Below are 16,185 nucleotides of genomic sequence, written 5' to 3' on the forward strand. Positions count from 1 at the left end.
AGAAACATATTTCGCTCGAAAGATAAAAATCACGAACAATAGTTCAGCAAACTTTTGGGGACGGACCTGAACTCACGTTAAGGTGTTCATATAGTGAAATATGACTTATTATCCATTAAATTATTTTCCCACATAAATTATATTACGTTTGCTATATTTGCCATATTTTATCTCGTATGTACTTCATTTTTTAAACAGTTTTCAGTATCCAACTTATAATAATACTAACTTATAATTACGTAGTTACTTAGTCTACGTATAATTACGTAGTTACGTAGTCTACGTAACTAATTATACTTGAACTATACCAAACAATGTACATTGTTCAACACGTGTAACTCGCTCGATACTTCCAACCTCAAGTAACCAACGCCATCACATTAACGCAGACACGGACGCGCTGCCAACGTGTTAATTATGAAATAATTGAAATTTCAAGTGAAAAATTATGCAAATGGGATAACGGCAGCGGATAGGCAGCCATTTTGAAGTAGTAAAGGTGTTGCCGTAATAGACTATTGACTGCAAATTGAAATTAAAAGGGAAGTGGCGTACAATGGGAGTTTGGTAAAGTAGAGTTGGAGGAATTTTAGGAGTCAATCGAGGATTAGTGCAAAGAGGTATTTTAGGGAGACTCTCTCGATGATTTTGTATGTGTCGGTCAGTAAAATATTATTAGCGCACTTAGAGGCCACGACAGGATGAGTAAAAGGTACCGGTTGGCGGGTAAACTTAAACTAATTTATTCCGTATTAACGAGTAAAGTAATACTTACTACATTCTCAATCTACAGCGATACGATATTTATTTTAACTGAATCAGCGCACTAACTCCTGTCTCGTTACCGTCACATGCTGATAATATGTTGCTGAACGGCACATAACGGCGGGGATGTGTAATTAATTGTACGTTAATAAATACCTCGACTTTTAAAAAATATTAAATAAAACCAATAATTACGAAATGTCAAAACAGATTTAATAGTTTAATAAACTAACTTTTTTAACGTGCCTTGTCATGTGCAATTATATTCATCCTTATTCAAAATTATGTTCATCCTGACGGTCCAAACATGGCACACATAAATAACCAAGTCCTTTATGTGTTTCAAAACCCAAACATAAATACGAATAACGCTCTAAATTTTGGCGAAACGCAACCCCTAATCGCATAACCAACGATCGGCTGCCGCGTTATCGCCGCCCGGCTATGCCTCCGGCCACTTTGGGCCCAAGAGCAAAATATTACCCGAAGACCGAAATCATAGATCATATGTACCCGTATCCGTTGTACGAACATAACATCTTTCTTATTCGCGCTTCGAGTGGTGGAAAGGCGAGTAGCAATGCGAGTGATTTTTTGCGGGTTTTGGGCCCCCCCACATCTGGCGTCTTTCGAGCGTTGCGTCTATAATTCTATGGCCGCTGCTCGACGCAACGTCGACGCAGCGTCGACGCAACTGCGCAGTGACGTCATTTTCCATAGCGCTGACCAGACGCCGACCGACGCCGACGTTCGAAAGACGCTAGATGTGGGGGGGGCCCTTTGTCTTACCAAGTTCGTACCGGTAGCTAGCGAGCGATTGACCGTAAACTTATTTATTCCATGTTATGTTAATTTATACGAGACCTTTACATAAACATAGTTTTTTCGCGAGAAAACTCTTCTAAATAATCGCTTTTACAGCAGGTACATTATGGTGCTACTTTAGAGCCCTAGTAAGGTAACTAGCACTATATGTGCGTATGTCAAAAATTTAAAGGGCCATAATATAAAAACTGATGTAAAAACTGCATAATTATGTAATGCAACTCCATTCGGTCATGTTTTAATTTATCGCCACTCGTTGCGAATTTTCTACTTTTTGCACTTGTATCGTTATATACTATGTATTTCATCGCTAGTAAATAAGACATGTCCTTTTAGATTGAAATTGCATCATGACTTTGCACTAGTTGCACATAAATTACAAGAATCAACTTGATGGATAGCTTGTAGCACAGAACACATTTTCATTGGCTTTGTGCACAGTAATTTAGATAATAGTAGGTATAAGGATAAGCTCAATATAAATAAGAGTATTTTTCGTAAATTTTGCGTATTACGCTGTCTGTGGGACGTAGTCAATGACTGAAATAGACGTACAAAATGCTAGGATGGAAATTTTCCAACTGTGCTCGATAATTAAGCAAGCGTTGAGTTTGGGAAGGAGGTAAATTTTGCTTGTACGAAATTTTAAACAGCGAGTACAAAAATTGGGTAGTCAATTGTTAATATTGATATTGAGAATATTGCCCAATATTGAGAACAGTATCATTTTGTACAATTTCAACGAATTATTTTCTTTTTTAATGCGAACAATGAATTGATACTATCCCAACAAAAAAGGCATATTTTTTCAAATGTTAAATGCGCCTCCAGTACGAATATGATGGTTAAGTTCGTCTATCGTGTTATATATCACTTTTTTTTCTTCGTCACTCTTATTACACTTGTTGAAAAGTATAGGCCACGAAACAATAAAAGTGCTACCATCTTATACCCGCAGCTTGAGGTAATACAAATCAAATGTATTGGCACAACATCAGATCTGTGCGTGCATTGAAATGTTTGGCACCCATCTGTGACTTGTTATACTGGTAATGGAAATGCTTTGAGTTATTTCAATTTGAGGAAATAAAGAAAACTATAAGGATAATACATATTTTAGAGATCCTCGCAAATACAGACGCAAATTATAAATATATAATTAGGCACTAACTATTAACCAGGACCTGCGTAGAAAAATGAATTCCGTGATTGAAAAAAACTATCCTTTGTCGGGACTAAAACTCGTACCTAATCATTGAATCTTTTTGCATATTATTTCTTATGTTGAATTTTTAAGACTTTAAAGAGGGTAATGAGGCTTGAGTCACATTTCTTTTTAATCTGGTCCATTAAGGCCCACTTGCACCATCCCCCTAACCCGGGGTTAACTGGTTAAACCGTAAAACCAGTGTCAAATTGTACTGGTAACTATGGTTTAGGTTTAACCGGTTAAATCCGGGTTAGCGGAATGGTGCAAGTGGGCCTAAAGGGTTAAAGTACATAGTTAGCGATAGATTAATTTCGGATTATCTATAAACCCCTCCAGCAAAGTCACCCTATTTTATTACACCCCTATCACCACCATAATCCACATAAATCATCAGGCCAGCAATGCTTCAGACACCCAAAGATAGAAATTGATAAATGTTCCGCGGCACCACGGAATCCTCCCGAGCGCGCACCTGCGATGCAATAAAGTAATGGACGCACTCCATTGCGGCCTACATCGACTCGCTTGATTAATGGATCCGGAGAGAACAAGCGATCGATAGCGTAATTGGCGATCGGCTCGAAAAAGCGGGATGGAATAAAAAGCTTTTCAGATAGTGTTACATGTGGATGATGTTCAAAGTAATGCGCACGTCTTAAAATTGTAGAATTGTGTGATATTTTGTTTTACATTATATGACCGTGGTTTTGGTTTATGGGTATAATTATTTTTCCGGTATTTAATGGTTCACGGAAAACATTGTACTGAGAGGTTCAAAAGTGCATACCCACTTTATGAATAAACTCTATTCATGTAGTGGGTAATTATACTAATTATAAATAGTATGCATTTTTGCAACATATAACGCGAAGTATGTCCTATTCCTGATATTCTACATCCTGATTTGATTTACCTAAATTCTTAAAACTAAATGTCATCAAAAGTCGATACTATATAGAGATAGATGACCCCTGTAAACAAGTTTCTATGCAGGAGAAGTTATTTATCTCTGCAGCTGACTCTACATTTTCATAAGGACGTCACACTGCTTGCGCGTTGTATATGAGCGTACCGACCTGAACTATTTTACCTATGTATATACCTAGGTACCTTTAGGTACTCGTGACTAAGAATAGGTCAATAGATGTTGACAGCACTTTCTCAACACCGTTGCCAAATAATGGACTCAATAATTATGCACACCCTCGGGCTATTACCATTCTGATGAAGCCGCATTATGCGTGCCGAATAGCCGATGTAAATAACTAACGAGGGATAGCCCAAGCCGATGATGTTACTTGGCTTTCATGAAGATGGATGCGACAGCTACTCGTATGGTACGTTTATGTTTACGATCCCTGGCTATTGTAGGGCCATAATCAATGTGCAGGTAAGCCATACAAACAATGTGAAATTGCTGTGAGTCGTAACTTTACTTAGAGACTAAGGGCCAGTTGCACCAACCACATTTGACAAACTGATCAACGTTAGCCGGCGCGCCCCGGAGCTTTACTATGAAACTTTCCATACATAAAAATTTAGCGAACTCTTTAACGATACGAAGGGTTTGGTGCAACCGACCCTAAGAGTTAGAATGCAGGGGTCGAGAACATAACATTTTCTTATAAGACTGTTTCATATAAAATACCATCACGAAAATTAAGCAAATATATCACCCTTAGCTTACGAGATTTTAAATGATAGCAAATAACAGCTTTCCGGTAATAAAGGTCATCTTTGAGGCAAGTTACTTCCATTTGACCACGGAAACCTAAAAGGTGAGCCTTGATTAGTAACATAGGTAATGGAACCTTATGTAAAATACCATATACCTGCTTATTTGTAACAATTTGTAATGAACGTTATTCATATTAAATAGTTATTGTTTTCAAAGTAAGTAATAAACACATTATTATAACAACAAAATTGGTTACAACAGATGAATTTTGTGCAATAAAGTTTAATTAAATAAATAAATATACAATTGAAAGTACCTACGAACTTTATATTCCAATAGATATTCATACATCCTTAAAAGCACAAGGCAATTTATTTACACCGACGTGTACCGTCGCTCCCAGGGACTATGAATTGCCCATTAGCCCAACGTATCGAAGCCGTATCCCTCCCATCTGCATATCGGGCCACTAAAAATATACACAATTAATTTATATGCCCCGAAAACCCTGAATAAATCCTGCATCTAGTTTTACTCGATTAAGCGAGGGCTGGAGCTCATTATTTTAATTAGGTTTAGGATCTAGGCTCCGTATTAAAGTGAATTATGTGGCTTTTTGGTTATTAAGCTAGATTTATGTAATAATTAATGTACGAAATCAGTTCACTCATAGTATACCTAATACAATAAATTCAAATATTAGATTTACAATATAATGTACAGTCGAAAAAAAAGTAATACACACGATTTAAAATTAGAGACTTATTTTAATTATTTCAATACCTACTAAACATACTTCATAAGTCAACAGGTTCTCCAAACAGTAAACCAATAATTCATTACAAAAGCTCAGAAACAGACTCGAGAGCATGTTCTCAGAAACGAACTCGCTCAAGGCATTAAGGCAACTTGTTTATATTAAGTGCCTTCCAACAAATAGGTCGTAAAGTCGTCGCTAAAGTTATTAAAACATTTTAACGTTTTCACTTACATTGCAAATTTCGTTGTGTTCCATTTTGGCACGCCCCCACTCTCGCCTGGCGGACGTCCAAACACGTCTTGGATTGAAATTTTGGGAAAAAGAATGGCTACTGTGTTAGATAGATACACAACGGATTTTATTCACATAATTTCACTTAAAAAACCGACTATAATAGTGTTGGCTGGCTTAAACTATACAATTCAATTAGGGATACAGTACAATATTTCGTTTATAAAACGTATTGGGATCAACCTCCTTCATATCATCATCATCATCATTCATCACATCATTCATCATCATCATCATCATTCATCATCATCATCATTTTGTGTGACATAAATCTATAAGTTTATAAAATAAAGCCAAACTTTTCAAAACTTTCTGTCCACATAATTCTTAAATTTTCGTATATAAATTACTTTTACTGGCCAATATTTTCTTTCAGACGGCTCCCGCGTAAAAAGCGTTATTTGGGCTTTTCTAAAATAAATCCGAGGGTATAATTTCCTGAGCTAATTTGCATACTTTTCCTCATAATTTTTTCATTTTCTTTTAATTAACTGACTTGAATTTAGAAGGTGCCTGGACGATCGGTTTGAATACAAAAGTTCGTTAGGAGAGTAAAATTGGTGTTATTTGTTTGCTACAATGGTATTAAATTATGTCACACGCTTTGGGAAACAAAAGATGTATCTCTTTCAACTTTTCTTTCTTTATTTTACCAAACAATTTTTACGAAAGGGTGTCCAGTGATTCGTTATTTACGTTATGAAATTGGGGATTATAATAAAACTGCCTGCTGGTTTCAGAAGTTTGAACAAAGCTGAGTGGAAAATATTTATTGGAAATTGTCGAATACCTACATTTTAAGTAAGACCAAGAATTGCTTCACGATAAGGTAGATTCAGGTAAGTGTAAGAATGTATCGTAAGACTGTACATGACAGGAAATTGATAAGTAGCTATTGGTTTTATCATTGTTCAACAGATAGGAACAAGGCATTAATTCCATTAGAAGTATTAGAACAAAATAAATTATTTTCGGGAAATGTTTTAATTTATTTTTATTTCAAGTAGAAACACTGCTATCTTTATTATTATAATTAATGTCATAAAAAAAAATCCGACGTGACCCAGGTGGCTGAATGACTCAGGCACCTGCCACGATAGCAGAGTACGCTCAATTCATTCCAGTCTTGGGCACTGGAGGCCTTGGTCTTTCAAATTTAGACATTATTTTTTTAGTTAGAATCGTCGTGAACTAAGTCGTGTTGGGTATTTCACGGGCTAACTCTGTTCTATACTCCATCACTTGTGTTTTATAATCTAGGCTCCAGTACAAACTGAACGCGCTGACGTCATCCAAATCCGTCAGCTCACCTAAGCCCAAACCGCTGACATGCTACGGCGCGGACGTCGGCCCCATTTGTTGCCGTCCGCAACGCATTTATACCGCGATAACACCGGCTGATGAATCAGAGGGCCTACCGCGAACCACGTTCGACGTGTTGCCTCTCTGTTGCACTTGTAGATTCGTACGCTAGTGTGACAGGGAGGTAGCACGTCGAACGTGGTTCGCAGTAGGCCCTCAGTCAGTTGTCTGTTAATAGTCAGTAGGGATCAGTAAGAGTTTTATTTGACTATGTATGGTATAATCATTAAATATTTTAGGACATTTTTAAACAAATTGACTAAGTCGCACATTAAGCTCAATAAGGCTTATGTTGTGGGTACTTAGACAACGATATGTAATATAAATATGTCTATGGGCCCGATTCGGATTTTGAAATAGACATCTATAAGACATCTCTTAGACATCACCAAGATACGTTAACGATATGTTTAAGATCTAACCTGTCAAATTTGACATTTGCGCGATTCTGGAGATACTCTTGAACGATTTCCACAGGATATGACTTAGAGATCCAATTCACGTCTAATAGATATCTTACTCTATCTAACGTAAAAGTGACATTGGTTGCCCGAATTGCGCTGCAAAAGAGAACTAGTTGATATCTAAACTGTAACGTATCTAGAATGGATCTAGTACGTGTCGCCGCTTGTGAATATCTTGAAGTTCGAATACGGCAGTATGTCACCCGATTTATCAAACCGGTGGCATGTATATTTTAGTTCCTGAGCCAGTTTCATTGATAACACATCAATGAAACTGGCTCAGGAACTAAAATATACATGCTCATCACACAATATCTTTCCCACGATGGAACCCAAGACCACCAGCTTCATAGACAGGGTCACTACCCACTAGGTCAGGTAATGCATAGGAGGCATATTCAAGTAAGGATCATTATTAAGCTGGCTCGCCCAACAACTGGATCGCTGAACCGGCGTAACTAATAGCAATACACATTACACAGTCACTCGGCCCGATTCGAAATATAAGATACGTCAGTTAATAGATCTAGTAACGATATGGATTATATATGTCAGTGTCAAATGTGACGTTTCTTCAAACAAAAACGTCACTTTCTTAATCCTTATCTACACTCTAGTATCGATCTCGCATACTAAGTACCTTTAGTTTCTTTCAAAATCAACGAGTCGCATTTTCGCTCCTGAATCAAGTAAATAAAATTATGTCCCTTCGTACATTCTATCAGAATGTTTTATGTGCATTTGAGAATAAATTGTATTTACTCCCTTCTGGTTTAAGAAAACTGAGAGTGGAGCCATCATTAGCTACCCAGAGAAGCATTTATCACATTCGGTTTCTTAGGAATCATCGATTCTCTTCGATAGCAGTTCAAGTTATTCAAAGGTTCTTTTTACTTATATGTCATGGTGAATGGAAGTGGAATGTTGTTAAAAGCATGTGGTCTGTGCGGAAAGAGAAGAATCGTACGAGTAGAATTTATTGGATCCTATACATTTCACGACTCTTCTCTTTCCGCACAGTCTCTAAGTACCTATACCTTATACTAATAGCTTATACATAGACACAGCACATTATTTCGAAGTAAATTTTGAATAGGTAAAATCATTAAATGTTTTTAATTATTTTTCCGGGTTCGAATCCTGGTAAGGGCATTTATCTGTGTGGTTGTAACAAATATTTGTATGGATTTTTTCTATATACAGAAGTATTTATATTATTATCGTCGTCTAGTATCGACACAAGCCTTATTGAGCCTACCGTTGGACTAAGTCGATCTGTGTAAAATTGTCCAATAATATTTATTTATTTATCGCACTGATAATGTTACTCTTCGAAGGTCACATAAATATGTGACGCGCTCTTATGGCTCTACAAATAAGATCGTGTCAGATATGTGTGTAACATATGTATATTATTGCAGGTAACTGTATAGTACAGGAAATGTCGCATCGATCTAGTCGCCTATTGTGCCCTGTCAGGCGACCGTTGAACCGTTTGCGACACGTCAGTCGCCCGAGTGATGTATCTCAACCAAACCTTGTTGTCAATGTTACAATCCATTCGAAACTAGGGAACCCTCACCGTTGATGCCCAAGCCACGTGAAATATTAACAAAATGGCAGCTACGCTTGTAAAACTTAGTGATTAGGAGCATTCCACGGGCTGTCCCGTACAAACGCATTTTATTTCCTGTGTTGCGACTTTTTTCTCGGCATTTAAAGCAGGTGATTATTTTTTTGTGCATATTTTTGACCATTTGTCATAGAAAAGGAATCTCTTATACCTTTAAATCTTCAGAAACTTCGCGTTTGTACGGGACAACGGTAGAGAATTTCATGCTCCATTATGCAATTCAAATAAATCGCAGCTATGTTCACATAGTGATTATTAAAATTTAATAAATAGGCTTACCTATTATAAATCTTCCGTGCCAACGATTGTACGAGTACCGTAAAAGTATAAAACTTTGCCCTCTAACATAATTTTGCCCACCGCGTCACCGTACAGTATAAACTAAATAACATAAAGGTAGTTACAGGTACACTTCCTTCACTTTCTTCAGAAAGTGTATCTGAAACTATTTTTAATAACTAACTATAAATAATATCTTAAAAGTACTTTTAAGTTATTTCGCTTTTACTGAACGGTGACGCGACGGGCAAAGTTATGTTTAAGGACAAAGTTTTATACTTATACGGTAACTAGTATATAATCGAAGATGAAATGCAACCTACGAAACCTCCGAAGGCCTGACGGAGATAATCCCTATCAGTTCACAAGGCATTATATTAATTGAAAGCGACTTGCCCGGATTACGTTGCGGCATACATCACTGAGGCTCTGAGACGTTCGAAGGCTAGTTAAAGGGCTAGTTAACACGTTGAATGCACTATGGGACAGCCTCTTAGACATCCATGCAGTTAGAATGAGATCCGCAGAGATTTGCGAGTGGAAATAGTGGTGTTGGAGTTACCGATGTAGAGCGCAGACACGTCGCTTTGACCTACGGCGCGATTCTGGAAATGAATTTGAGATTAACTAGATACGATATAGTAAAGATATGCGTCGTCCCACGGGTAAAGGTGCCTTATGGCGGTTGGCACTTACGCTATTATTAACGCTCCAATATTATTGCGGCGCTATGCGACGTATGCGCCGGCCACCATAAGGTACCTTTTTACATGGAACGTCACATATCTTCACTATTTCATATCTAGTGAGTGTCTAATTCTTTTCCCGAATCGAGCCGCTATAGTTATAAATAATACTTCATCAAAATACACTCACCTCTCGTATCATAGGGCAATAATAATCGAGTACTAGGTACTTATATTCAACAACGTAAAGAATACCCAACATGCACACAGCATGTTTTAAATAGCATTAATTTAGATCTAACTATTTATCGTCTTAAAATTTTTAGTGCTTCAGGTTTTAGGAGTCATCATTTTCTTGCACGTGGGGTCTTTCTCTTCCATACCTCTCTGTCGCCAGTCATCTTGTCATTCTCTCGCGTACGTTTCATATCATCTCTCACAAAGTTCATTTACCCTTTTCTCGGTTGTCCCTTTCCTCGTACCTCCCTCCACATTAATTTGTAATACCATTCTCGTCACATGACTTTCATCCCTCCGCATCACATGCCCGTACCACGCTAGGCGATTTGCCCTTACTTTTTCTGTTTGAAGAGTAAGGAATAGTAACAGAAAAATTTAATATTGAACGACACTCGAGTTTCAGTGCATGCAAGTAAACCTAGTCCTAGTTGAAACACAAAGACGTCGAGTTTAAAAGCGATTATTGCAGTATGGACTGAGTCAGATGCAATCGACCATTAAACACTATGGCGGTCAGCAAAATATAATCAGCGCGTGTCGATAACTTAGTATAGGTTGGAGCACGCGCTGATTCAGTTGAGATATTGTATGTGTCGCCGCCGATTAGACTTGTGATGTAAAGATAACAGGATGTATAAAACGCCTAGGTATGATTGAATAAACCAGTCTTGTACTCACCCTACTCAGACCCTCTTAAGTGGTGACCCCGACGTGACGGTTTAGGTGTACTTAAATACATTATCTAGTCTGTGTAAATAGTTGCAGTTAAAATCGACTTACCTCCGGAGGCGGCGAGCAGGCCGTGCGCGCGCAGCAGCGCCAGCAGCAGCAGCGGCAGCAGCGGGCGCCGCCGCATGCCGCGCGACCCCGCCCCGCCCGCGCCGCGCCGCCGCCCACACCCGCCGTACCCCTCACCTGGTGGACAAACATTTCTTATCACTTTTTCATTTCTCATGCTCTAAAAGTGGGTCACTGTTGTTCTATGAAGTGTGCAGAAAGTGATAAGTCTCTGTTTTAAAGGTACTTTTTTTGCTTATTCTTAGCAATTTAAATTTGGTTTAAATGGATTTGTAGCATAATTTCCATTCTGGTATTCAACTCTCCATTCTATAAATAACGATACTTTTCCCTAAATCGTTAATTGAAAGTACCCTCAACAAATACTTTAAAAGGGTATTTATTACCTACTTGGTCATGTTTTTTTATATAGGTACACATGTATTTTACTTTCCTCGTATTCGAAATTAAAAGAGTGTTTAATTCGGGTGAATGACACCATTTCATCCCTTGGTTCAACAGCTCTCAACAGCTCTCGCGCGGTAGACTCACCGTATGCGGTAGCTGAACGTAGTTGGAATTGATACATAAATAAATAAATAAATATTACAGGACATTTTTAGACAAATTGACTGAGCCCCACGGTAAGCTCAAGAAAGCTTGTGTTGTGGGTACTCAGACAACGATATATACAGGGTGGAAAGATAAGTCGGGCCCTGGAGGGAAACTACCTTAAATCCTTAAGCTGACTCATTTTACTTAAAGGAGACATTCCTTTATTTTTAAAAAGAAGCAAAACTGCATTCAAAGTTTTTCTAAAACTCGTTTGCCTCGCCCGGGACTCGAACCGACTAAAATATATAGAAAACAACCATGACTCAGGAACAAATATCTGTATCATCATACTAATAAATGCCCTTACCAGGATTCGAACCCGGGACCATCGGCTTCATAGGCAGGGTCACTACCCACTAGGCCAGACCGGTCGTCATATACTCACATATACATACTCGTAATTACCCGCATAAGATGCTTAATTAATATTATCTATTAAGTAAAAAAACATTCTTAAAACATATTTAATTGTAAAATCGCTCGCTCCTAATGCCTTTTGTAATACAAGATATTAACACAAAAATTTTCAAGGGAAAAAATGATAGAATCGCGAAATATTAAGAATCATTTAGAAGATCCCAATCAGCGGTTGCGATTGTTCGGTATCATTGAAGCGGCAGGCGCCATTATTGTACGACTGAGTATTTTTCGAGATAAATCTACGCCGTATTCTTTACAAAATAAGAAAAAACTGATAATGAAAGTTTTGGTAAATAATACGATTCAATTTACGAAAGCTAGGAGCTTGTTGTTTTTGCACGTCACACTAAAGTAGAATTATGGTAACATTCCATTTCCAACGACAGCTGGCCCATGTTTCACCAACGTGACAGGTGCGACGAATTGTAAAATCACTGTTGCTGACGTCACAGGCATCCATGGGCTACGGTTACCGCTTACCATCGGGCGGGCCGCATTCCTGTTTGCCACCATCATTGTATTATTTAAAAAAACTTTATGATATCGGAAAAAAACAGATATTTCTCTTGCTAAGTTTATGACAATTGTCACAAGAAACACTACAATTGTCACGAAATTCCGACATATAACTCATTACCTGTCAAGAATTACCTACAATTCTTCTAAATCTTTGACAATTGTCAGAAACTTCGCAGGAGAAATATCTGTTTTATTCCGATATAATAAAGTTTTTTTTTATAATACACTGATGGTGGCAAACAGGAATACGGCCCGCCCGATGGTAAGTGGTAATCGCAGCCCATGGATGCCTGTAACGTCAGCAACAGTGATTTTACAATTCGTCGCACCTGTCACCGATGTGAAATTGGGGCCTGCACTACCGGTACTGAACGCGTTGCTGTCATTCTCAATTTCCATAGTAAAATTTACAGTAGTGCAGCTGTCGTTGGAAATGGAATGTTACCCCCTAATTGTAAGTATTTTATTATTCGCTACGTGCACGACTGTCACGCAACCTAGCGATAGCGTCTGCAAATCTAGCGGAAAACGTCAATTCACTACATCTTAGAAAACTACTCCAAACTCCAAAACTACTGAACGGATTTTCACACGATTTTCATCTGTCAATAGAGGAATTCGTGAGGAAGGTTTACGTATATAACTTGTTAAGGTTTTGTATAAATTGGTTGAAATATAACGATGTTGTCGGAAAAAATCACGCTGTCAAGGAGCTTTATTCAAAAACGCTGCTTAATCCGTTGGAGGTATAACAACACAATGTAAGGATTGTCTCTCTTTTATCGGTCTACAAAAAAGTCCGCGACGGTGTATATCTATCTTTTAAGGATAACTTACTATACCCATTCTTATCTTCTACAATAAGATTTCATAGTATGTTGTTTTGTTTTTGCAAAGCTATTTACACGGATTAGAATTAATAATTAACAAATTAAATACGCTAATTATATTAAGCATTTCATACAGATTACAATGGTCCCTTACACCATACAATTTAAATGAATATCTCAGGAGTACCTAATCGTAAATTAAAAGTTCCATTTCCAGCCATATAACTTGTATGAAATGTTAACCTTTACCTTTCCCCCACCATGTGCTTCGCACATAGCCAATACTAAGAATTTTAAGAATTGTAATTAGGTATCTCTTTTATTTAGAGAAATAATGAATGACAAGTGTTTTATTTTATGTTTGCAAAATGTTCACTAAAAAATTAAGTAGGTAAGTACAAACAAATAATTAACTATGTAACTGTGCAAAAAGTCCCAAGCTCAGCATTGTGCTACAACTCGGAGGGTGTTATTTATTACGATTTTAAAATTGTCAAACTAAAAAGTTCCCAATTCGTAGGAATCTTAGTTTTTATGTTTGTTACCTGATATTTACTGACAGGGCAAACTGCCGTATTCGAACCTCAAGACATTCACAAGAGACGACACGTCCTAGATCCATTCTAGATACGTTATAGTTTGGATATGAACTACTTCTCTTTTGCAGCGCAATTCGGGCAACTAATGTCACTTTTACGTTAGATAGAGTAAGATATCTATTAGATGTGAATTGGATCTCTAAGTCATATCCTGTGGAAATCGTTCAAGAGTATCTCCAGAATCGCGCAAATATCAAATATGACAGGTTAGATCTTGAACATATCGTTATCGTATCTTGGTGATGTCTAAAAGATATCTAATAGATGTCTATTTCAAAATTCGAACCGGCCCCAAGTTGGACTCATTATCATCGCCTGATAATGGGTTCCTGGAGAAGCCGAGATGACACTTCAAATATGACTCATAGGTAGGTACGTAAAATGCATTTGCTCACTACGAGAATATGTGGAAGGCGACGTCATCACGGAATCATATTCCTGTCCTATTTTATATACGTATACAAATACACACCGAGAACGTTATGCGACCATTTGCAGATTAAACTTTCGAACTGTGTTTACTTTTCAAAACATAAAAGCTGACAAGAACAGCGCACAATATTCCAAAAAGGATACGACTATTTGTCTTTTTTCCGCAAAAAACTCCTATTTAATAAAATCTAATTCGTTGGAGACATTTCATTTTGAATTTTAATATCGTACCTCGATTTATTACGACGGATGAGCAATGTTTTTGACGATTATGAATTTTTTTGGTACTTTTATTCCACTTCTGTCGGCGCGATTCGGGAAATGAATTAGAGATGCACTAGATATGAAATAGTAAAGATATGTGACGTTCCACGGCAAAAGGTACCTTATGGCGGTTGGCGCTTACGCTATTATTAACGCCGCTCCAATATTATTGGGGTCGCCATAAGGTACCTTTTCATGTAGAGCGTCACATATCTTTACTATTTCATATCTAGGGCATCTCTAATTAATTTCCCGAATCGGGCCGTATGTCTGATATTGGCTTTGTGAAGACTAAACTTTTAAAAGTGGTAAAGGTGGAAACTCAATTATAAACTACGACCACAGAATAAATAATAGTACTAGGTACAGAAGACTCACTCTCTAACAAAACGCGTCTGTCACGATCAGCACAGATATGGCCGCTAGGTGGCGACAGCGCCACGCGCGGCTTATGGCAAACCCCAAAATTGGGGCCGAACGGATGTACTCTTAGCTACCTGTAGTAAAGCGACGAAATCGCGGAGTGAGCCACGCCTGACTACGGCAACAAATAGCCTGAGTTATCATCACATTTTCAATATAGTTACCAAACCAATCAACTACACTTTTGTAATCATACAACGCCATTCCTACTACGACGAGGGATATATTTTCAGAACCTCATATTATTGTAATCCACAAACTTCCTCTATTACTTTCAATCATAATACTCTCAACGGATTTTTTTCTAAACATGTTATTAAAGGGAAAATCCGAAAATACCACAGTATAAGAATAGCAGCAGTAAATCAATTGTAATGTCGGAACTTGGGGTGGGTCCCTCCACGTCCCGTACCTTACGTTATTTGTAATTGAATTGTCAGTTTATAGGACCCGCGTGGACAGTACCCGGTCCCTGGCGGTGGCTTAAAGAACAGATTGAAGCGGGTTTTCACAACCAGACGCGCCACAGTGATAATAGGAAAAAAGAGCATTTTACGTTTGCCAACCAAATACACAATATACAATATACGTGAAATTTTTCAAGTAAAAAGTACTAATATGTCAATAACAAGTTTCTGATACAAAGATAGAATCAATATCAGAAAATGTGGTACATTTCAAATGTGGTACAGTCTGACAACATGACATGAGTACGAAATGACATACAGGCCAATTCCAGTTTCAGCTATTCGATCTATTTCCGATATAATACTGATGTGTCAGTGTCAAAAGTGTTTTTGGTTGAAGAAATGTCACTGTCAAAAGATCTGTCAGTGTCAAAACTGTTTTTGGTTGAAGAAATGTCACTTTTGACGATGACATTTCAGTATCAGATATAATGCGAAATAGATGAGAAATATGTATCTTTAAAATTTTCTTTGATTTAGTAAATAAGCAAATCTCTGAAACCTTTTATGACTTGTACCACAATCGACAATAGCCCCAACGAAGATCAGCTCCACGTAAAAAAGAAAAGATTCTCAAACTGCCCCGACTTAATTCCGTAAGATTTGCCCGAGATATTTTATAGAAAAAGTTCCACCCTTATCTGCG

At 37.6% G+C, this 16,185-nt stretch overlaps 1 protein-coding gene across 11 annotated transcripts in view; it reads right to left on the reverse strand.

Moving 5' to 3' along the window:
• LOC134664917 (disintegrin and metalloproteinase domain-containing protein 11) overlaps positions 1-16,185 on the reverse strand; it is a 733,539-nt gene that overhangs the window by 501,624 nt on the left and 215,730 nt on the right. For all 11 annotated transcript variants that reach the window (XM_063521633.1, XM_063521632.1, XM_063521635.1 and 8 more), the window contains one exon: positions 10,974-11,108. In XM_063521633.1, the coding sequence (XP_063377703.1) occupies positions 10,974-11,108 (135 nt within the window). The remainder of the gene's footprint in view (positions 1-10,973; positions 11,109-16,185) is intronic.

The sequence above is a fragment of the Cydia fagiglandana genome, chromosome 6, assembly GCF_963556715.1.
Source record: "Cydia fagiglandana chromosome 6, ilCydFagi1.1, whole genome shotgun sequence".
NCBI classification, from domain to species: domain Eukaryota; kingdom Metazoa; phylum Arthropoda; class Insecta; order Lepidoptera; family Tortricidae; genus Cydia; species Cydia fagiglandana.